General features: G+C 38.0%; 1 protein-coding gene across 1 annotated transcript in view; it reads left to right on the top strand.

Annotated features, from left to right (window-relative positions):
• The first annotated feature begins 13,669 nt into the window (after positions 1 to 13,669).
• YAF2 (YY1 associated factor 2) overlaps positions 13,670 to 25,054 on the top strand; it is a 134,109-nt gene continuing 122,724 nt past the window's right edge. Inside the window, exons 1-2 of the mRNA XM_053716728.1 lie at positions 13,670 to 13,987; positions 14,119 to 14,244. Of these exons, the coding sequence (XP_053572703.1) occupies positions 13,962 to 13,987; positions 14,119 to 14,244 (152 nt within the window). The 5' untranslated portion in view covers positions 13,670 to 13,961. The remainder of the gene's footprint in view (positions 13,988 to 14,118; positions 14,245 to 25,054) is intronic.

Consider the following 25,054-nt stretch of genomic DNA (forward strand, 5'->3'; position numbering starts at 1 on the left):
GAAGAGTACTACCCTCCATAAGAGACTATCTCAAACTTCTGACACTTCTCTGCCAACCTCCTGTGACGAAAGGCAAAGAATGACTGGGGGATAAGGGAAAGGGGGGAGGTATTCAAGCCTTTGGCTGGGTGTCTTTGCCTCCTCCTGGTGGCCAGGTTCTGAATTCCAAAAAGTAATGAATGCAGCTGTGGACTGATAAATTTATCAGGTAAGCATATATTTTGTTTTCTTTCTTAAGACACGGTGAGTCCACGGAATCATCAATTACTGTTGGGAATCAATACCCAAACTAGAGGACACAGCTGATTAGGGAGGGACAAGACAGGTAACTTAAACAGAAGGCACCCCTGCTTGCAAAACCTTTTCCCAAAGGAAGCAAAAGTATCGAATTTGGAAAAAGTATGCAGAGAAGACCAAGTTGCCGCCTTGCAAATCTGTTCCACAGAAGCCTCATTCTTGAAAGCCCAGGAAGAAAAAACAGCCCTAGTGGAATGAGCTGTAATTCTCTCAGGAGACTGCTGCCCAGCAGTCTCATAGGCCAAATGAATTATACTTCTCAAAACTAAACAACTAGGAATACTAATTGTACAAAGAGATACATTTAGGATTGATAGAAAAGAATACCTAAAAGTAATAAATTCTCTAACTCCAATTATTCGTGTGGATATAGGATTACTCTATATATTAAAATGTTCCATATCATTCATACTTTAAATCTTTATTCTTACAGCTAGGAACAAACATTCACACAGTAGTAGCCTGAAAGAGTTAAAAACACTTAAACCCAGTCAAATTGGATTGATATGATAAGCAGTAATATGTATATTTATCCTGATGCCCACAACAAAATAATGTTAGATAAGCTAAGCCCTTACAATCCGAGGGCTGAATTACTTTTAAGTTTTATATATTAAAGTAAATAGTAGGCACCAGGAATCAACATGCTTTCGTAAAGACAATAGTTCTTTTTTAACTTGGGTAAGCAGTTAAAAAGCGACAGACAGGAGAGACCAAGCTTCTCCTGCTGGACCCCTGACGCGCGTTTCACAGAACACTTCCTCAGAGGGGGTGCGGGCCGCTGCTACTCGGCGTTATTTGTGAAGGTACTTGTCCCACCTCTTGCCCCTGATTCGTTGTCCCTCATGATTTCGATTGATCTGATTCGCTACTAAGTCAGTCTATAATAGGAATAGACTGTGACATCCGGAGTTACGTTACGTAATGAGGGAGTGTGAGTTGGGGGGCGGGTGTACTTATACTCATTAGCCAGTCACTGCTCGATAGACGGGGGGTGTGTGTGTTGTATAGTAGCGATTGGATGATCACTGTAAGTTATAAACAAAGCATTAGGAGTTGTGAATTGCTTTATATCGTAACATGACAATGCTCCATAACAAATATATCGTACAAGATTGGCAGAACTGAGATCATAGTATTCAAAGCAGATAGTTAAAATGTGCTTTGTTAGCGGACAAATTAAGGAATACAGTGTACCTTTAAGTGATTGTAAAACGACTTGGTAAATAAACTGACAGCATACGATCGGATGCTAAAATTTCACACTATATTATAGTGTCTATATTCCTGTCTGCTTATATACAATGAATCTATCAAATGTTAGACTGAATCTAATGAGCATTATTGATTTGCATACTGTCAGTGAGATGGAAAGCATGCTGCGGTCTAGCCTTTAACCAATCACTGTTGTTTTAATCTTATTGTTATTGTTTTAATATAGTGTGAAATTTTAGCATCCGATCGTATGCTGTCAGTTTATTTACCAAGTCGTTTTACAATCACTTAAAGGTACGCTGTATTCCTTAATTTGTCCGCTAACGAAGCACATTTTAACTATCTGCTTTGAATACTATGATCTCAGTTCTGCCAATCTTGTACGATAAATTATTTATGGAGCATTGTCATGTTACGATATAAAGCAATTCATAACTCCTAATGCTTTGTTTATAACTTACAGTGATCATCCAATCGCTACTATACAACACACACACCCCCCGTCTATCGAGCAGTGACTGGCTAATGAGTATAAGTACACCCGCCCCCCAACGTTCTGTGAAACGCGCGTCAGGGGTCCAGCAGGAGAAGCTTGGTCTCTCCTGTCTGTCGCTTTTTAACTGCTTACCCAAGTTAAAAAAGAACTATTGTCTTTACGAAAGCATGTTGATTCCTGGTGCCTACTATTTACTTTAATATATAAAACTTAAAAGTAATTCAGCCCTCGGATTGTAAGGGCTTAGCTTATCTAACATTATTTTGTTGTGGGCATCAGGATAAATATACATATTACTGCTTATCATATCAATCCAATTTGACTGGGTTTAAGTGTTTTTAACTCTTTCAGGCTACTACTGTGTGAATGTTTGTTCCTCGCTGTAAGAATAAAGATTTAAAGTATGAATGATATGGAACATTTTAATATATAGAGTAATCCTATATCCACACGAATAATTGGAGTTAGAGAATTTATTACTTTTGTGGTATTCTTTTCTATCAATCCTAAATGTATCTCTTTGTACAATTAGTATTCCTAGTTGTTTAGTTCTGTTCTCTAAGAATCCACAATAGATACGTATCTTAATTGTTATAAGCCACTATATAGTACTGGTATATTACATACCTTTTTTGATTTATATAATAGGTACAGTATCTATCATTTACTAACTTCTACTAATCCCCCATTTCATTGCAAAGAATTATACTTCTCAACCAGAGAGAAAATCCTTAGTTGCCTGTAGGTAGATTTTCAGAGCAGGCACAACATCTAAGTTGTGCAACAAACGTTCCTTATACGAAGAGGGATTAGGACATAGAGAAGTAACAACAATTTCCTGATTAATATTTATATTATCTGATATATTTATATTATCTGAAACAACTTTAGGCTGGAAACCCAACTTAGTACGAAGGACCACCTTATCAGCATGAAAAATAAGATATGGAGATTCATATTGCAAAGCTGAAAGCTCCGAGCCGAAGAAATAGAAACAAGAAATAAAACCTTAGAACCTTCCAAGATAACAACTTAATATCTATAAAATGCATAGGCTCAAACGGAGCCTGCTGCAAAACTTTAAGAACAAGGTTAAGGCTCCAAGGTGGAGACACCGACTTATTCTAAGGGCCTGACAAAAAGATTGCACATCTGACACATCCGCCAGACGCTTATGTAGCAAAACGGATGGAGCAGAAATCTGACTATTCAGAGTACTTGCTGCAAACCCTTCTCCAGACCTTCCAGGAGAAAAGACAATATCCTAAGAATCCTGACCCTACTCCAAAAGTAGCCCTTGGATTCACACCAATAAAGATATTTACGCCATATCTTATGGTAAATTTTCCTAGTAACAGGCTTGCGAGCCTGAATCATGGTCTCAATGACCGACTCGAAAAAATCCACACTTAGACAAAATAAGCGTTCAATCTCCAAGCAGTCAGTTTCAGAGAATTGAGATTTGGATGAAGGAAGGGACCCTGAAGTAGAAGAAGGTCCTTCCTCAGAGGCAGTCTCCAAAGTGGAAGAGATGACATTTCCACTAGATCTGCATACCAAATCCTGCGTGGCCATGCAGGAGCTACGAGAATCACTGATGCTCTCTCCTGCTTGATACGAGCAATGACTCGTGGAAGGAGAGCAAATGGAGGAAACAGGTATGCCAACCTGAAATTCCAAGGGACCGCCAGAGCATCTATCAGAGCTGCCTGTGGATCCCTCGACCTCAAACCGTACCTCGGGAGTTTGGCATTCTGCCGAGACACCATCATATCCAGCTCTCAGTTTCCACTCCCCAGGATGAAAAGTCTGTCTGCTCAAAAAATCAGTTTCCCAGTTGTCCACTCCTAAAATGTGGATGGCAGATAGATAGCAGTGGTAAGCTTCCATCCACAGGATAATTCAGGACACCTCTTTCATGGCTAAGGAACTCCGAGTTCCTCCCTGATGGTTGATGTAAGCCACTGGAGTTATGTTGTCTGACTGGAACCTGATAAACTGGACTGAAGACAACTGAGGCCAAGCCATCAGAGCATTGAAAATGGCTCTCAACTCCAAGATGTTTATGGGGAGAACAGACTCTTCCTAAGTCCACAGTCCCTGAGCCTTTAAAGAGTCCCAAACTGCTCCCCAGCCCAGCAGGCATCCATGGTAACAATCACCCAGGAAGGTCTCTGAAAGCATGTACCTTGAGACAGATTTTCCTGAGAAAGCCACCAAGGAAGAGAGTCTCTTGTCGACTGATCCAGATCTATCCTGTGAGATAGATCTGCATGATCCCCATTCCATTGTCTGAGCATGCAAAGTTGTAGAGCTCTCAAATGGAACCAAGCGAAAGGAACGATATTCATGCAAGCAATCATTAGTCCAATTATCTCCATACATTGAGCCACTGATGGTCGAACAGAAGACTGCAGGGAGAGGCAAGTGGAGAGAATCTTGGATTTTCTGACCTCTGTCAGAAATATTTTCATTAATAGGGAGTCTTATAGTCCCTAAAAACACTACCCTTGTGGCTGGAACAAGGGAACTCTTTTCCAGATTTACTTTCCAACCATGGGAGCGAAGAAACGACAACAAGATCTACGTGTGAGATTTTGCTTGTTGAAAAGATGGCACCTGGATCAGTATGTTGTCCAGATAGGGAGCCACCGCAATACCTTGAGACCTGACCACTGCCAAGAGAGCTCCCAGAACCTTTGAAAATACTCTGGGAGCTGTAGCAAGGCTAAACAGAAGTGCCACAAACGGAAAGTGCTTTTCCAGAAAGGCAAACCTCAGACATTTGTGATGATCCCTGTGAATGGGAATATGAAGATAAGCATCCTTTAGATCTATGGTTGTCATGAACTGACCCTCCTGTACTAAATGAAGAATTGATCGTATTGTCTCCATCTTGAAAGACGGTACTCTTAGAAATTTGTTTAAACACTTCAGGTCTAGAATTTGTCTGAAAGTTCCCTCCTTTTTGGGAACAACAAACAGATTGGAATAAAACCCCAGACCCTGTTCCTGTATTGGAACCGGTACAATTACTCCCAGGGAGGAGAGATCTTGAACACATTTTAAGAATGTCTCTCTCTTTGTCTGGTCTGCAGATAATCTAGAAAGGTGGAACATGCCCCTGGGAGGAAAGTTTTTGAATTCCAATTTGTAACCCTGTGAAACTATGTCCACGGCCCAAAGGTCTGGGACATGTTGAATCCAAGCTTGAGAGAATTGAGAAATTCTGCCCCCCACTAGATCCGGTCCCGGATGGGGGGCAAACTCTTCATGCTGATTTAGAGTCAACTGCGGGCTTCTTCGATTGATTCCCCTTATGCAAAGACTGATTTAGCTTCCAAGAGGGCTTAGCTTGATCCTGCTTGGCAGACGTAGGGGAAGACTTCCTTCTGAAAATTACTCTGACGACCTTTCATTCTATTCTTTCTATCTTGAGGTAGAAAAGACCATTTTCCACCCGTAATATCGGAAATAATTTCTGTCAAGCCTGGTCCAAACATTTTCTTCCCTTTATAAGGAAGAGCTAAAAGCTTGACCTTAGAGGAGACATATGCTGACTAAGACTTTAGCCACAAGGCTCTTCGGCCTAACTCAGCAAAACTAGATGACTTAGCACTCAGCCTAATCACCTGCAAGATAGAATTTGAAATAAAGGAATTAGCCATCTTAAGAGCTTTAATTCTGTCTTGAATCTCATCTAAAGGCGTCTCTACCTGAAGAGAGTCAGACAAAGCATCAAACCAATAGGATGCATCACTTGTCACAGTGGCAATACATACTGCAGGTTGCCATAAAAGACCTAGATGAACGTAAATTATTTTTTAAAGAAACTCTTTTTATCCATAGGATCTTTAAAAGAGCAACTATCCTCTATAGGAATAGTTGTTCTCTTGGCTAAAGTAGAAATAGCTCCTTCTACTTTAGGAACCATGTGCAATAGAGTCGGCGACTGTGAACATTTTTTTAAAAATAGGAGACGGGGAAAAGGATACCCCCGGCTTCTCCCACTCCTGAGTAATAATGTCTGTAGCCCGGTCAGGTACCGGGAACACCTCCTTAGTAGAAGGAACTTTAAAGTAATCATTAAGTTTACTAGACTTCTTAGGATTAACCACTACAGGAGTGTCCGAATCATTCAAAGTAGCCAAAACCTCCTTTAACAAGACACAAAGGTATTCAAGCTTAAATCTGAAGGAACTTCCATCAGCTTCAGACGAAGGAATTACACTATCCAAATCTGAAATTTCACCCTCAGAAAGCTCTGATGCATCTTCCTCATCAGATCTAATAGGAAGAGCCATCTGAGACAAACCACTGGGATCAGAAACCTTTCCGTCTGAACTCCTTTTCCTCTTACGCTTTCCCTTTAACATAGGAAAAGCAGCTAAGGCTGCTGATACTGCTGAAGATACTTGCGCAGCAATTTCAGCTTTCAAATATGCTCCACTTGGAGCAATAGAAGAGCCGCAGGGCACAGCTTGTGACGCCATAGAGGCTTGGGAATTACCTGAAAAGCATCATCCTGAGAGACATTAGACTCAAAAACTAAAATTTTTTCTTTACATTTTAAAGTCTTTTTAACACATGTGGAACAGAATTGCATAGGAGAAGCAATCTGAGTTTCTAAACACAAAAGACAGGCATTCAATTGATCATGTTCTTGATCTGTGTCAGACATGACCTAAAAATTTTAGATGTAATGCACCCAAAAATTAATCAAAGCCCTCTGCAGAAAAAGAAACTACTTTTTACCTCAAAAAAATAAATAAAATAAAAGCAGTGTATATATATATATATATATATATATATATATATATATAAACTATGCACTAACAAAGATTAACCTCAGCAGTGTATATATATATATATATATATATATATATATATAAACTATGCACTAACAAAGATTAACCTCAGGAACCCAACTCCTCAGTTTTAACTGAGGCGCCTACCTTCACCAAATCCCTCTAGGAATAAACAGAATCAACTTGTCTAAGTTCCTAAATTCGGATGAATTCTGCACAGCAATTCAGAAACACGCTATCACTTTGCTGTCGGCCCACTGAAAGACCAAGACGAAAAGCCACAGAAACACAAAACAAACCAAAGCATCACTTCCTGGTTACGGAGGAAACTGACACACATATCTAGGCCGTTAAAATTCACACTAACGGTAGACTAAACAGAGATAACATATATTATCTGTCATTGAAAGTGCTTTAGAATTGACTGTTACCTGTTGACTGACTGGCTAAGGTTAAACGAACAATAAATAGTTTAATCCCCCTGAACCATTTCAATAAAGATTAAGCCTAAAGAATAACTGAAGGCTTATGCCGTCTCAGTCACATGCCCTGCATTCATGCCCAGTTGCCCACTTATCCTCACATAAGGATAAACTAGTCCCTTGTTAGAAAAATTTAGCAAATAATGTAAGTGCATAAGTTCCCCACCTGGAAGAAAACTAACGCACTTACCTGCCAAATCTGCTGTCCGGCATGTAGACAGCACTACGTATGCAAGGACACAGCTCCTCACAGAGACCTATAAGACAGAAAGAACAGAGTCACCTACTCTGATTTTCTATAACAGGGCAGCAAAGATGTTAGGAAAATCAGTAAGGCCCACCTTACAAATTCCTAACTGCTTTAAAGTAACCACTGCCCTTACTGAAGAGACTAACGTGGAGTATGGCTAGACCCAAAAAAACCTTGCTTGTAGTACAAGAATCCAATTTTCTTCAGTAACCAGAAACTTCACCTCCTCCATTGACAGAGGCAAAGAGAATGATTGGGGGTTGTGGGTAAGGGAGTGATACTTAACAGTTTTACTGTGGTGCTCTTTGCCTCCTCCTGCTGGCCAGGAGTGATATTCCCAACAGTAATTGATGATTATGTGGACTCACTGTGTCTTAAGAAAGAAATAAAGATTACCAAAAGCAAAATATAACTCAACAAGCTCAAAGTTTATGGACGTTCCAATCTTGCTATCATCAAGAGACTTACCGTCTATAGTTATTACAAATGATCAAGGACTAAAACTGACTGTCGCAGCAGGTAAAGAATGTTATACATTTCCTTTACTGAATGCACTGTTCATACTGTCCTTGTAATGTTTTTTGTTTACTTACAATAAAGCTTGTTTATAAAAAATAAAATAAATAAAGCCCTTTGAATGCCTCCAAAAAAATACAAATAAAAAAGTTTACAAAAATCTGTAACAAGATTTATCACAGTCATCAAAAACATGTAACAACTGCAGAAAAATGTATCTTCTTTGGCATCCTTTCAGTCTGCTAAGACCAAACATGCATTGTTATTAGTTTTGATAATTGACTATAAGACGTATACCAATTGCGATCATATAAAAATAAATCATGAACTTTTCCACAAACTGATGAACTTTTGCCGAGGGAATTCTTTGTAGCCTCTGAGGAACTTGTGGCATGTGTTCCTGTCAGTGACATAGTCCTTGGAGGATGGTGGTAGCTTCTCCAGGGATGAGGTATTTGATTCTACATTGGACTTGATTTATCAAGCTGTTTGCCCGTCTATGACTGCAGGTTCTCACAAGAGAACCTGCAGGCAGTATTTATTAAGCAGCGGTCATTAGACCGCTGCTTCCTAGCCTCTTCTCCACCTCTTAGGTGGAGAATTTTAATCTCCCCGGTCTCGTTTGACCTGGGAGATTGACAGCTCCTTCCCGCGCATGATTGGCTGTGCACGGGCAGGGGGCGGTGTTGCACAAGAGCACAAAATAGCACTTTTGTGCAATGATGAATTCAGGCAGCAGGTTGCTGCCCGCCAGAGCCGGACAAGGGCGCATATGTATGCCCCTGTCCGCCCTAGCTTGATAAATCGAAACCATCTTTGTATGCTTTGCTTGAAGATGGAGGATAGACAGCTTGTTTATATTGTTGGTTTCATGTGTTTACAGTGCCACCCAACAAATGTATTTCTCTGCTATAAACAACAGCAGAGAAATGTGGGTGAAAGCATATGGACCTTTATTTATGTTGCAAGGTTACTTAGTTAAAAGTATATAAACGTCCAAATGGCTTAAGGGGTTAAAGGAATTGAAATATTAGGAAAATAACTATAACATAAAGGACACTAGAGCCATACGTTTTAAAGTTGTTTTTCTGTTGTGTCAAGAGACTGTTTTTGCACTGTGTTTGAACTTTACATAAGTATTTGTAGTGGGTATTCAAAGTATAACATTGGCAAAGGTTACAGAATGATTAAATATATTTTACTCTTTCCACAATAGTGTGTGAGTGTGTGTGTGTGGGGGTGCAATTATTACTTTAAGGAACAGTTAAGTCCAAATTAAACTTTAATGATTCGGATAAAGCATGCAATTTTAAACAACATTCCAGTTTACTTGTGTTATCAAATTTATTTTGTTCTCTTTGTATCATTTGTTAAAGAGCAGGCTCAGGAATGCACTAATGGGAGCTAACTGAACATATTTGGTGAGCCAATGAAGAGACAAGTATGTGCAGTCACCGGCTAACTCCCAGCAGTACATTGCAGCTCCTGATTCTACCTAGGTATTTTCTTCAACAAAGGACTTCCTATGTATTTTCTTTTACGAAGAGAACAAAGGAAGTAAATTAGAACGTTTTTTTTCTTTTCTTTTCAAGAAATAAAGTGGGATAATAGAAGTATTCTAGGATGAATTACTACAGAACCCTGTGATAGTAGCAGGTTTTAAGAGTGAGATTTAGGTGGGATTATTGTTTCCTCCCATAGAGTCATTATATTGTGACACTTGTCATTCGATACGTTATCATATTTTATCTCGGGTATCTAGGTAGGTTTCTGGAGCATAACATGGCACGAAATATTGCTGCCATCTAGTGCTCTTGCAAATGAATAACATTCTTGCAAAACGAATGCTACACAATGCTCAAGACACTTGAATGCTCCTGAGCTTTCTTTCAACTAAAGATACCAAGAGAACAAAGAAAATGTGATAATAGAAATAAATTAGAAAGTTGTTAAACATTGCATGTTCTATCTAAATGATGGGTTTCATGTCCCTTTAATCTAACTCGAAGAAACCTGCCCTTCTATTTTGGACATACCTGTGTCAAAGGTGATACCTAATACACTTAATGGGGTATTTCAGTCTGTCTGTCACATTTATAAACCCACCTTAATCTGACCTCATAAATGCTCTTTAGGTGAAATTAACACAAATTCCCACAGGCACATTCCAAAATCTCTTAAAAAGCCTTCCCAGAAGAGTGGTAGCTGCAAACTCCATATTAAGGCCCATGGTTTTGGAATGGAATATCCAACAAGCTCATATAGGTGTGATGGTCAGATGTCCACATAATTTTAGCCATATAGTTTATCCTATAAATGTCCCTCCATTTACACTATAGGGAAATAATGTTTTGTTATTTACCCTTTTCATTCTATAGAAAACAGCTTAAAGTGAAGGTAAACTTACCTGGTCTTTAATCTACAATATCATTCTTTGTGCAAAAATAATATGAGTTTGATTCATCAATATTTAACAATTTTTGTGTAAAATAAGTTATTGCCGTAATAAATTGATTTTTTATGCTGCCCGAATTCAACCCGTTTAAAAAAAAAACAAAAAACTATCTTGGTCACGTTTTCTAACTAGCCAACTGAAAATCTGGCCGTTAGGCGGCCGTCAATGTGTGTCATCTGCCTCCATCTTATTCTGCGCATGCGCTAATATTTTATCCCCATATTTTATTCTGAGCGCGCTCCCGTTTCGCGCATGCGCAGTCAATTTATTTTGAACCACCGCAAAACAACATCGGCTTTTACGGACGGCTCTTTCGCGCATAACATAGTACTGAATGAATAGATTTTAGCTATTCATTGAGTATTATGTTTCTAAATCATGCACATTGTAGACTGGTTTCGCTAGGAAGCGCATGCGCAGTAGACTTTGAGCGTGCTAATCGCGCATGCGCATTTCAAAGGATCATTGTGAACGGGCTTTTGAGATACGTATAGAGCGGGTGGGACCGCTCTATACGTCACAGCACAGAAACATAGGAAGTAGAGGTTGGGAGGAGTTATCATGGAAATGGTAGGAATATATATACAAATAACTGCTTAAAATTTTTTTATTTTTTTTTTTAAATAAACTTAGCGAGTATATTATTCTATTGATAAAGAATGCATTGATGTATTGTAATCCAAAAAACTTTACCTTCACTTTAAAGGGACAGTAAAATCAAAATTAAACTTTCATGATTCAGATAGAGCATGCAATTTTAAACAACTTTCCAATTTACTTCTGTTAACAAATTTGCTTTGTTCGCTTGTTATCTTTTATTGAAGAGTAAAACTACGTAGGCTCATAAGAGCTCAGAAATGTGCACGTGTCTTTATTACTCTATGGCAGCAATGTTTTGCAACATTGTATAACAAAACTACAAATAATGTTGCAAAACACTGCTGCCATTGAGTACTAAAGACACGTGCACACTCCTGAGCTCTTATGAGCCCACCTAGTTTTACTCTTCAATAAAAGATACCAAGTGAACAAAGCAAATTTGATAAAAGAAGTAAATTGGAAAGATGCTTAAAATTGCATGCTCTATCTGAATCCTATTTAAATCCTGTCCCTTTAAATCCTATTCAAAGTGTAGAAATATCCTATAATGCCGAGCAGCTCGCATGGCTGTTGGCTAAGAGATGGAAACGTCACCTCATTGAAAAAATAAGCAATACTGTGTGCCGCCAGAGTCACTTAGCTAAGCACCTTTTCTTTATTTTTTACACTGATGACTAAAGGTGAACTTTATTTTTAGTGATGGTAAATCCTAGCATTTTTGAAATGCTAGGATTTACCATTACTTTAAACCAATGCCCAAAACCTGCCACTGTGATTCAGATATGTGTCTAGATATTGTGTACAAGTAGCCCCTTTCTCTACCATTATTCTCTTCAATTACTGTTTGCCAAACATCTATTTGATATGTCATGGTGTTTTGTGTCCATGCTATTTTTACGTTTAATGTGATTTAAACTGTATGATCATTCTATTCTGTCATTCCACAGAACACAGCTATGCAATTTAATTAAACTGATTAAACTAGTTAGTGCACTTGGAGAGCATCTGTACTAAAGAATTATTTCGACATCATTTTTTTCTTCACCCATTTTTAACGGGCTATGCAAGCAGCGCTGCTGATTGGATCAGCTGCAGTTTCTGCTTAGGACCAGCAGTGTTTTAAGGCTCCCTATCGGTACTTAGCTATGTATTTGACCCCCTTTTTTTTGGGGGGGGGTTTAAACAATTACATGCTCTAACGAATAAGAGCCTAAAATTGAATCACTATAAGAGCCCTTCAATTTTCCCGGACAGTACACTGTAAAATTGTTTTTATATTAATGTATTTGCAATGACTTGTTATACCAGCTGCAGCATATAAAATGTATGAGAAATTGCATTTCAGGTTTATTTGTGTATATAAAGTAGCTGGTTCTGTGCTTTTAAACCACAGCCTATTACAATGGGTTGAGCTTTAGGTAATATCAGATCTCATTATGTTATCACTTTGTGTACACACACTTGCTTCCTTATCTTATATTTGTCTGAAAAACTAAAGCTCAATACTTACAGAGAACAATATAAAATTATCATTTTATTACTTAACTATCCTGCATACCACTGTAAATTCAATTTCTTCTGCTGGCTATTCAATAGCTGAGACTCCAGTATCAAAACTTTCAGTATAGGTTGGGAAACCACAGGCTAAATCAGCTATTTCAAAGGACAAAATAGGGGTAAATGAGCTACTTGTACACTCCAGCAGGTAAAATGGATCATTGGGAACAATTTAAATGGGAGACATTTTTTGGGTGAACTGTCCCTTTAAGGCCTGTTAGCATTTGATTCAGGTAATCTCTGTTGTCATTGCTTTTACTAGGCCCCCAACTTATCCCTCATTAGTGTTCTAATTTCTGTCTTTTTGCTTCTCTCTTTCTTGTCCATCTCCTCTGTTGTTATTTTTTCCCAAGTGTTTCTTTCCTGTCTCACTCATTTTTCCTCCCTCAATTATTATCTCTCCTTGTTATGCCGCTTCAGAGCTCTGATCTGGGTTTTGCTTTCAGCTGAATGGCCCTCATAAATGTTTCCCTTTCTTATCTCTTCAGTGTTGTATTAATCACATCTAGGCTCTATTCCGTTGAAGCGACGAGTGTCCCTATCTCGTTTCCCCCTCCATTAAAATTTCTCTTTCAGTACCACAATTATTATTTTTCTTAAGATGCTTTCATAGTTTATGTTTTCATTAACCTGCCTGGTTTACTTCTTCACCTCCCTCATTTTTCTCAGAATTTCTTTCACATTACAGTATTTCTCTCTCCTCAGCCCCCCCCCTCCTTTTTTTGCTCCTTATGGTTTTGCTTCTCTTTTAGTTTATCTTAATTTGTGCCCCAGTTATTTATCTTCCTCTTCACGGATATACAATTGTGTCACTTTTCGTCTGTGCTTTCTTTTTCCCCTCTCTCCTTATTGCCATCTGTCCCCTCTCTCTTCAGAGCCTCCCCTCTTTGTCCCACTCTCCTTATTTCTCTAGCCTTCTGCACTCCTCCCTTTATGTTTTCTCTCCTCGTGACTCTACCCTTGTGTCACTTTCTCATGTGGCATCTAATTTTTCATCCCGTAGTGTTCCCTTTTGTTTCTCTCCCTCAGTGTAGTAGCCCTAGGTTTTCTCACTGTTGTTCTCCTCCTTCCCACAGCCCCGTGCTTAGTCAGATGATGTGAAGCTGCCTCTCTCTGTGTCTCCCCGGCCTGATTCTGGGTGCCCAGTGATTGGCCACGCTGGGGTCACGTGTCCCGCGGACAGCTGGCTGCGGTGATCGCGGTCGGTGCCGCCGCCTGCTCCCGCCTCACAGCCCGGGCTATCCCTGCTCGGCTGCGGCCGCTGTTTAGCTTGTCCCGCCGCAGCATGGGAGATAAGAAAAGCCCGACTAGGTGAGACCAGGGATCGAATGGAGGGAGCAGCCAGTCTGCGCTAGTATCCAGCAAATACCGAGGCTGGTGCAGACGGCACAGGCCGCAATGTGTGTATACAAACCGAGGCTCATCATTTCTTTTATCCACAGGCCGAAGCGGCAGCCGAAACCTTCATCAGACGATGGTTATTGGGACTGCAGTGTATGTACCTTCAGGAACAGCGCTGAGGCCTTCAAGTGCTTGATGTGTGATGTGCGCAAGGGAACCTCTACCCGGTGAGACATACACACAACATTCCCTGTAACACAAAACCACACAGACCATTCCCTGTGATACTGTAACACACAACATTCTATAACACAATAACACATTTTGTAACACAATAACACACAACATTCCCTGTAACACAATAACACACAACATTCCCTGTAACACAAAACCACACAGACCATTCCCTGTGATACTGTAACACACAACATTCTGTAACACAATAACACAACATTCTGTAACACAATAACACACAACATTCTGTAACACAATAACACACAACATTCTGTAACACAATAACACACAACATTCTGTAACACAATAACACACAACATTCCCTGTAACACAATAACACACAACATTCCCTGTAACACAATAACACACAACATTCCCTGTAACACAATAACACACAACATTCTGTAACACAATAACACACAACATTCGCTGTAACACAATAACACACAACATTCGCTGTAACACAATACATTCCCTGTAACACAATAACACACAACATTCTGTAACACAATAACACACAACATTCTGTAACACAATAACACACAACATTCTGTAACAATAACACACAACATTCTGTAACACAATAACACACAACATTCGCTGTAACACAATAACACACAACATTCGCTGTAACACAATACATTCTCTGTAACACAATAACACACAACATTCCCTGTAACACAATAACACACAACATTCCCTGTAACACAATAACACACAACATTCCCTGTAACACAATAACACACAACATTCCCTGTAACACAATAACACACAACATTCTGTAACACAATAACACACAACATTCTGTAACACAATAACACACAACATTCTGTAACACAATAACACACAACATTCTGTAACACAATAACACACAACATTCTGTAACACAATAACACACAACATTCTGTAACACAATAACACACAACATTCCCTGTAACACAATAACACACAACATTCCCTGTAACACAATAACACACAACATTCCCTGTAACACAATACTGCACGTAATCACCAACACATCACAACACATGATAGAGCACAGAGGGGCAAATCATAAAATACTGTAGGATGCACACTTGCAAACCACAGCACACAACAGTGAAATATACACTATCTCCTTAACTCACAGTGACAAAATGTAGATAAGATTATGTTCTTATGTATCATTTCACCAAACAAGATATATAGTTACATAAATATACATGGCCACTCCATTACACACACAGTAATATAAACACTGGCACTGACATTGCTATTGCAAGGCAACGCCATAACATACAATAGCATATACACTGACACTGCTAGTGCAAAGCACGCAATAACACACAGTAGCATATACACTGAGGCAGCTAGTGCAAGGCAACACCATAACACACAGTAGCATAAGCACTGACACAGCTAGTGCAAGGCAACACCATAACACACAATAGCATAAGCACTGACACAGCTAGTGCAAGGCAACACCATAACACACAGTAGCATAAGCACTGACACTGCTAATGCAAGGCAACACCATAACACACAGTAGCATAAACACTGACACTGCTAGTGCAAGGCAACACCATAATACACAGTAGTATAAACACTGACACTGCTAGTGCAAGGCAACACCATAATACACAGTAGTATAAACACTGACACTGCTAGTGCAAGGCAACACCATAACACACAGTAGTGTAAACACTGACACTGCTAGTGCAAGGCAACACCATAACACACAGTAGCATAAACACTGACACAGCTAGTGCAAGGCAATACCATAACACACAGTAGCATAAACACTGACACAGCTAGTGCAAGGCAATACCATAACACACAGTAGCATAAACTGAGACTGCTAGTGCAAGGCAACACCATAACACACAGTAGCATAAACACTCACACTGCTAATGCAAGGCAACACCATAACACACAGTAGCATAAACACTAACACTGCTAGTGCAAGGCAACACCATAACACACAGTAGCATAATCACGGACAGTGCTTATACAGTACAAGGCAAAACCGTAACACACAGTAGTATAAACAATGACAGTGCTAATATTAGGTGAAACAGTAATGCACAATGCATATGCCAATTTAACATGTACTGGGTCACATTTTGACACAATAGCATGTATACTGACAGACATTACATGTATATAGAACTCCATAACACGTGATAACATATACACACACAATAACACATATGCTGACAGTATGTGCAATTGAATGGTATAACACACAGTAACATATAGGCTGACACAACAGGTATACAGTAACACCATAAAATGCAAATAATTCATAACATGCACACTGACATGGCATTACAATCAAACTGACCTTGGTATACAGTAAGACATAACACTTAAAGGGACATCAAACATTTTGAGATTGTAATATAAACCACTCTCCAGACAGCACCTCAAATTCAGTACTTGTGAAAAGATCATATACCTGCAAATCCAGTAATATAATATATCTAATTCAGTGAAAGAAATGCCCTCATGAGAAATATATAGGTGAAACAAAACAACCACTATATAAAATGATGAGCTATCCCAGAGACTGCATACATCACCCAGAAACAATATCCTCAGTGGGTAAAAACTTCTCACAACCTGAACACTGTAAAGGATTTAAAATGACAATGTACTGTAAAATTGTTTTTCCTTTTATGTATTTCAAAAGACTTGTGATACTAGCGTACAAAAAGTATGAGAACTAGATTCTTTGGGTTGATTTGTGTATATGAAATAGCTGATTTTGTTCTTTAAAACCAAAACCCATTAAAATGGGTTGAGCTTTCAAGAATTTTTTTTTTTCATTATTTTATCACTTTCTGTACATACACATGCTTCCTTATATCTGTCTGTATACTAAAGCCTAAAAACATCATAAAAAAGATAAAGACACCAACTGTGCGTATCATTCAGGTATTATAGGACCACACTTAGCTGTTGTAACAGCACCCCAGTGTGCTAAATGTAGCGTGCTGGATATTAACAGTGTACCAGCTCACTGTCTCCGGAATGCTGGAAGGAACCGCTTCTCAGGAACAATCAAGACGACTCCTATGAGCAAGGCTGCTGTTGAATAAAGTGTTGGAACTGTACTTGTATAATAAATCGTGTATTTAATAAAACCAAGAATATACAATTGTAAACACCATATGGGGGTAAAAACATGTAAACCGCCTTAAAATGCAATCCGTTTCCGTTTCGTTGGGCATTAATAACATTGACAAACAAGGTTTTTAAAAAGATCCTAGCAGCCAATCTGACTCTCTTCTCTGGAGTGGGCATATACACAATCGAACATCACCCCTCCCCCCACTTCCAGAATCAGTATCTAAAATACACGGAAACTACCACTGTCTGCATAACCCTCTACTAATGTAGTCCAGTATTACACACATGTAAAATATGCTTATACAACAAATCACATTTTTAACGATAACCTGCTTTTGATATATTAGATGACAATTGTCATTAAGTTATTGACACTACCTAAAGTGACTGACTACATGTGGACCATTCCACACCCTTCCACCAATCAAACATCTAGGAATATGGTAAAGGGACAGTAAGCACCAAAAATGTTATTGTTTAAAAAGATGCATAATCCCTTTAGTTACCATTCCCCAGTTTTGCACAACCAACACTGTTATATTAAAGGAATAGTCTAGCCAAATTAAAGTTTCATGATCCAGATAGGGCATGCCATTTTAAATGACTTTCCAATTTACTTTTATCATCACATTTGCTTTGTTCTCTTGGTACTCTCTGTTGAAAGCTAAACCTTGGTAGGCTCCAACTGATTTCTAAGCAGGTGAAGTCTGTCTCTTATCTCAGTGCATTTTGACAGTTTTTCACATTTAGACACTACTAGTTCATGTGTGCCATGTATATAACATTGTGCATGCTCCCGTGGAGTAAGCACTGATTGGCTAAAATGCAAGTCTGTCAAAAGAACTGAGATAAGGAGGCAGTCTGCAGATGCTTAGATACAAGGTAACCACATATGTAAAAATATATTAATATAATCGTGTTGGTTATGCAAAATTAGGAAATGGGTAATAAAGGGATTATCTATCTTTTTAAACAGTAAACATTTTCAAGTAGACTGTCCCTTTAATATACTTTTTGCTTCTGTGATTACCTTGTATCTTTGCTTCTACAGACTGCCTCCTTATCTCAGATCTTTCGACAGACTTGCATTTCAGGCAATTAGTCCCCCCTCATAAGTAACTTCATGGGCGTGAGAACAATGTTATCTATATGGCACACATGAACTAACGCCCTTTACCTGTTAAAAACTGTCAAATGCATTCAGATAAGACTCGGTCTTCAGGGGCTTAGAGATTAGCATATGAGCCTACCTAGGTTTAGCTTTCAACTAAGAATACCAAGAGAACAAAGCATATTTGACGATAAAAGTTAATTGGAAAATTGTTTAAAATTACATACCCTATCTGAACCATAAAAGTTTAATTTGGACTTTACTGTCCCTTTAAATAACACGCCCATAATGTGAAAAGTACATGACGGTGGAGGGAGTGTGATCATAATGGTGAAGGGACGTGTCAGTCATTTTTCAATAGCGTCGAGAGAGGAAATAGGAAGAATATTGTTCAAACCAGCATTTGTAATCGAACAAGTAAAATACATCTATATTCAGATAAGGAATGAATATCCTTACTTGCCAAAAAATATGTTACATATTAGAGAAACACACCTCTCCACCAATCAAAATCCAAAGGTGTATATAGAGGTACATCCATGGTACTGAATGTCCCCAACAGTGGATAGCTGGGTCTACTATAAGCCAATGGCCATATAGGATGGATACTATTGTCATAATATCAATGCGTCAATCAATGCATACATAAAGATAATCGCTAACAGTAGCAGCTCGTAAACGGATGGTTAGAGCCGATTGTGATGTGAGGGAGACTATCAATATACTAACAACCATAGAAATTTATTATAGGTCCCATGATCGTCAGTCTTAGGGGTCGATTTATCAACCCCTTTGCCTGCTTACGACTGCAGGTTCTCACAAGAGAATCTGCAGTCTGTATTTATGAAGCAGCAGTTTTTCAGACCGCTGTTTCCCTAACCTTAGGTGGCGAATTTCATTCTCTCCAGTCTCGTCCGACCGGGGAGATTGACAGCAAAATAGCGCTTGTGTGCAATGCTGAATTCCAGCAGCGGAATTTAGCCTGCCAGTGGTGGGTGCACGTATGTGCGTCCTGTGCCAGCCGCAGCTTGATAAATCGAACCCCATAGATTCCCAAATGAGCATATTATAAAAAAAAATATATAATACTATTACCAGTGAAAAACATAAAATATTGAAGAGAATACCTCACTAACTTGCCTATCGTGATGAGGAATAGTGAACTAATCTACAAATGGTACTAAATGTGTAAATGATCATTAATAAATTGCACTGCTAATCATGGTGTGGTTCATGGTGAAATTTACTAATTAGAGTGTTATAGGATGTACTAATAAATAATACATTATATTACTTAATAGTGCATCTAGAATATTGTTGTGTTGTTAATATTGGTGGTGTGTGTGTGTGTATACAGTTTATACTATCTGTATTGATGCACATTATAGCTACATACACTTAGCTTCTCTTTGTACACCAAGCATTTCATGTGCTACTATTATCTGTGTGTGTGTTTATATATGTATATGTGTGTGTGTGTGTGTGTGTGTGTGTTGAGGGTTTTTTTTTTTTTTTTTGAGAAAAAAATTCTGCAGGTAATTTTGAAATAAAATTCTATTTTAAATTAAGCAGTCACACTAAAGCACCAGCTCAATTGCAATGTGTTGATTAACTTGAGAGTTAAGCAAAGTTTTTAAAATGTCTCAAATGTTTCAGTTTACTCAAAATTTTTCTCCCCTTTAATTTGTTCCCAATGATCCACTTTACCTGCTTGAGTGTATTAAATTGTTTACAAGTAGCTCCTTTACCCTTATATTGGCATTAGAAATAGTTAATTTAGCATGTGGTATCCCCACCTATTCTGAAAGTTTGTGGCCGCGCGTACCAGCTATAGATAAACTTTGTAAACACAGCCAGCAGAAGAAATTACACTCCCAGTGTGATAAAGCAGAGATAAGGTAATAAAATGTTGATTTTCCATTGTTCTCTCAAAGTATTGGTGATTTGTTTTAAGGACAGATATAAGATAAAGAAGCAGGTATATGTGCACAATGTGATACAGTAATGAGATCTGATTATACCTACAAGCTCAACCTATTTTATTAGGCTGTGGCTTCAAAACACAAAATCAGAGCTTTAATATACAGAAATAAACCTTAAAAAGCTAATTTTCATAAATTTTTTACTCTGCAGTTGGTAAAAAAAAGCAATTGTAAACACATTAAGGGAAAAACAATTTTACAGTATACTGTCCCTTTAATCTAACATAACAAGGTAGAAATGTAGTAATAAATAGGTCGCATTGCTCACGATAATATATTACATTCAGAGGTCACAGCTTTGCAGATCAGAAAAAGGCAAGCGGAAGGGTTGAAAAAAATCTCTGAAAGACAGTCAACAATAAATGCTCTGCTGCTTTGCAGCACTGCTCCATATTTGACTGTTCTCTTCAAACAGCACTTTGCTCTGTATGCACTGTGTTTAGAAAAACTTAATCTATCTACCAATGGGGAAACTCCAATAAATTCATTAACTTTTGTACAACTTGGTGAGTGCTGCTGTCTTTTGGACTTTTTACATTTGTATGCTGAGGTTGTTGGTGTGTAACCTCTGACAGACTTGCACCACTGTGGTCTCACACTGTGCTAGACATTATCTGTTTTAGGAAAACTTACATAGTGCAGCCAGAGCAAAGCTCTGATTGACAAGAACAGTCTAATGTGGAGCACTGCTGCAAAGTGCAAAAGCTAACAGTTCCTGCATGTGTCCTATTCTTTCTGCAGACATACTGCATTTTCTGCAATGACATCTCACAGCATGTTCTGCTTTGGGCTATATATCTATATAATCTGTGTGTGTGTGTGTGTGTATATATATATATCTATCTATCTATCTATATATCTGCTTTCCCTCTGACGTTGAGAGTGCGGCTGGTATCCGCTGCTGTGCTTGTATCCAGCGATACGAATATTACATATTGTCTTGATAAAGGCCTGACTTAGGGCAGAAACGTTGACTGTTTGAAAATGTCTTCAATAAAGCTTGAATCTTATTTTAAACCCTGCGAGTGTCCATACCTATGAATAATATATATATATATATATATATATATATATATATACTGTGTATATGTATGTGTATATATATATATATATATATATGTGTGTGTGTGTATTGTCAGTATATGGCCGGGTTATAATACAATTTATTTAATAATTATTCTTTAAAACAAACCCACAATAAAATGCATATATGAAACAATTAAAATCAATATTTTATTCCTAAATTATTTATATTAGTTAACGTTATAAACACTTTGAATTATATTTATAGGAACCAGATTATTAATCAAACTATACAAGCTTAAACTGTTGCAATATTCTATACAAAGATCATAAAAATATACCTTTACAAATTACCTTATTCATAATAATCTCCCAAAATATCACAATGAGATACCAAGGTATGGTTTGTTAACTTACAGACAAATACAATTAAGCTACTCTTATTTATCTACAATAAGGTAAATGTTAAAATATATCTATATAGCTGCAATCTGACAATACCTTTTGTCTAAAATATTAAAAATATTGAACAGTCATACATCACCAACATGAACCAAATAAAATTTTCCAGTTTTTCCAAATAGATTCAGGTCACCTCATATGAAGACAGGTATTGCAATCAGATCAAGACATTAGTCACTATAAGCAAAACCTGGGACTGTCCCCAAAAATGGCAGCAAAGTTAGCAGATAATTTTTTTTTTTTTTTTCTTCTCTTTGCATGAGGTTATATCATGTGATATACCCCATCCTTTTCTTATTCTAATCATTGGTGATGTACGATAGGCCCTTAACGGAGATGTCTTTCCATTGGCCCTCGGAGCTTGTCCCTTTCATTGGTTCATTTGTATCTTCATGTGTTCTAGCAGTCAATCCATTTGGCTGTCATACCATTTTTGAACCATAGGTGGCAGCAGATACCCAGAAATGCAGTTTTACTATCAATGCTGCTACAGTTTAATTATATAACCTATAACATATTTATTTTATTTACTATAATTTTCACAATTTTAATATAGATGGGACCGTATAATTCCATCTTTTCTGATTATTTTAATATGAAGTATGATTATTGTTTCTAGCATCATATTAATAAGCAATTTTACTGTCAATTATTTGGCTCTTCACAGAATCATTTCATTCAACATCTTGGCATTATATTGCATCTTAACGTGAACACAGTATATTTCATGTTTCTAATAATTCTTGAGTGTATAGATTTATGTTTATGACCAATATTCATAGGACTTCTTGTTGTCTGAAAAATAAAGAAACAGATGTTATTTTGAAATAAACATTTATTATACAGCCATTTATCAAGCTCAGCAAATATTTATCTAATATGTTACTGTTTCAGATCAATACATATATATCATACACATATATATCTTTATACAAGATTGAAAATTATACAAGTTTGTATTTTAAAAATGAATTTCAGTTACAATACAATATGTGTTTCTGCTCAGCTAGCACAGATGTGTATCTGAGTTTTAGTGGCAATTAACAGGTCTGTGTTAATTACTATATTCCTGGGCCTTAGTGTTTGCTTATCTGACTTATTCACAGACTCTTGTCTCCGAAGTGCTAATATTATCTTGAAGTGGCCCACTGGCCTTATCTTATACAAAGGTCTAAACCTTTTGTTCTTTCTAAGATAACCATGAAAACCATTCTTTTGATGAATTAGGAACAAAGGCCTGCAATGCATCCTATGTAACCAAAAAGAAGTGGGGGTTGGTCTGCCATGGCTACAGCCCACACAATTCATGTCAATTAGATTATAAAATGAAAAAAAATTAAATATTAGATTCCATGATACATCTGTAGTTTATTTAGGGTTACTTCACAGATACCCTGACATAATCCCCCCTTCCAATTTTAAATAGATGTAGGACACATGTATTTGAATTGGCTTAAAGTCAGTGGTACTTGGTGAGTGTTTTGACAGTATGCATCATAGACAGCTTTCTATGAAGAGAGTCCATTATTTTTGAGCCCTTATACTCATTAGCTATGCATTAAATTACAATATGTCTAATGTATTTGGGTATGATATTTCATTCTCCCTCTATGACTTGTAGTTGGGATTTAGGATGGCTGGCTCGCAACTGATTAATATGGACCTATTTATCAGTAGAAGTATTGTTTTTAGGGATCCTAATTTTATAGGCAACTGGAGATATTTTGTCAGTAACGACAAAAGGACCCTTCCATGATGGAAGAAATTTCTTCTCCTTAACCTGATCTCTTCCAAAGTTATAAAGATAAACTTTATCATTTATTTCATATTCCTTTTTGGACGTTTTGAGATCATAATAGGTTTTAGTGGCAGTTGCAGCTTTCTCTAAGTTCCTTTGAGCAAATGCAAAAGCATATTGCAGGTGCTTTCTTAGGTTCTCCACATATTGATGCGTATTGGCAGCGTTTATCAAGGTACAGTAGATGCTGAGGTAGAACCATTCTTCTACCAGTCATCAATTCAAAAGGTGACATCTTGGTAGCACTACTTGGAGTTGCTCTTATTGCCATTAGGACTTGAGGTAATTTTACATCCCAGTCTTTACCCGTTCACTCCCAAACTTTTTGAGGATTTTCACAATGGACTGGTTGTAACGCTCTACACCACCACTTGAGGCAGCTCTATGTGCAATATGGAACTTTCTTTTGACCCCTAGTATTTTCCACATTTTGGTCATCACTTCGCTAGTGATCTGGGTTCCCCGATCGGATTCGATTCTCTGGGGTAAACCAAATCTGGAAAACAGGTGGTTGATAAGCAATGCTGCGCATGTTTTAGCACTATTGTTAGGTGCACTGATGCACTCTACCCATTTAGTAAATAGCCATGTTACTGTCAACATGCATATGTTACCTGTTGATGACCTAATCACTGGGCCAATAAAATCAATTTGTATATCTAACCATGGCATTACCATCCCCCTTTTCTGCAATGTCGCTCTATGCGTTGGTGAAGTGGGTTGGAACTGTGGACAGATTAGACAACCTTGACAGTAGGTTTGAACATCCTTCAACATATGCGGCCAAAAGGCGTAATCACGCAATATTTCATACGTTAATTTGGCACCATGATGGCCAGATGTTGGAGCATCATAGGCATGTTGAAGCATGAGACTTCTGAACTTGGTGGGTACTACCCATTGCTGGATACCAGTTTTGGAGGCTCTTATTAACAAACCATCCTGTGACTTGAATTGTTATCTGGATTTCATTAAGATTCTAAGATCTTCCTTGCCAATACCGTCCTCTTTTGAAATGGGGTTGCTTTCAGGATCTTCTATGTGTTTATAGAAGATGCCTACAATGGGGTCTTCTTTTTGACTAGTGATCAGGTCCTCACTAGGAGAATCCTGACTCCATTGTACCAGGTCAGGCTCACTCTGTTGTTTAGCCTGGTTTCTGGTAATGGCTTCTACCTGAATTGCACCCATTAAGTGGTCTATATTATGGAGTTCTCCAGTTATGGCTCCTTGTTTGGCTAATGAATCCGCAAGATCATTGCCTTCCTTATCAGGACCTAGAACCCTGGAATGACCTTTGATTTTTTTCCAGTGTA

Source organism: Bombina bombina, chromosome 6, assembly GCF_027579735.1.
Source record: "Bombina bombina isolate aBomBom1 chromosome 6, aBomBom1.pri, whole genome shotgun sequence".
Taxonomy (NCBI): domain Eukaryota; kingdom Metazoa; phylum Chordata; class Amphibia; order Anura; family Bombinatoridae; genus Bombina; species Bombina bombina.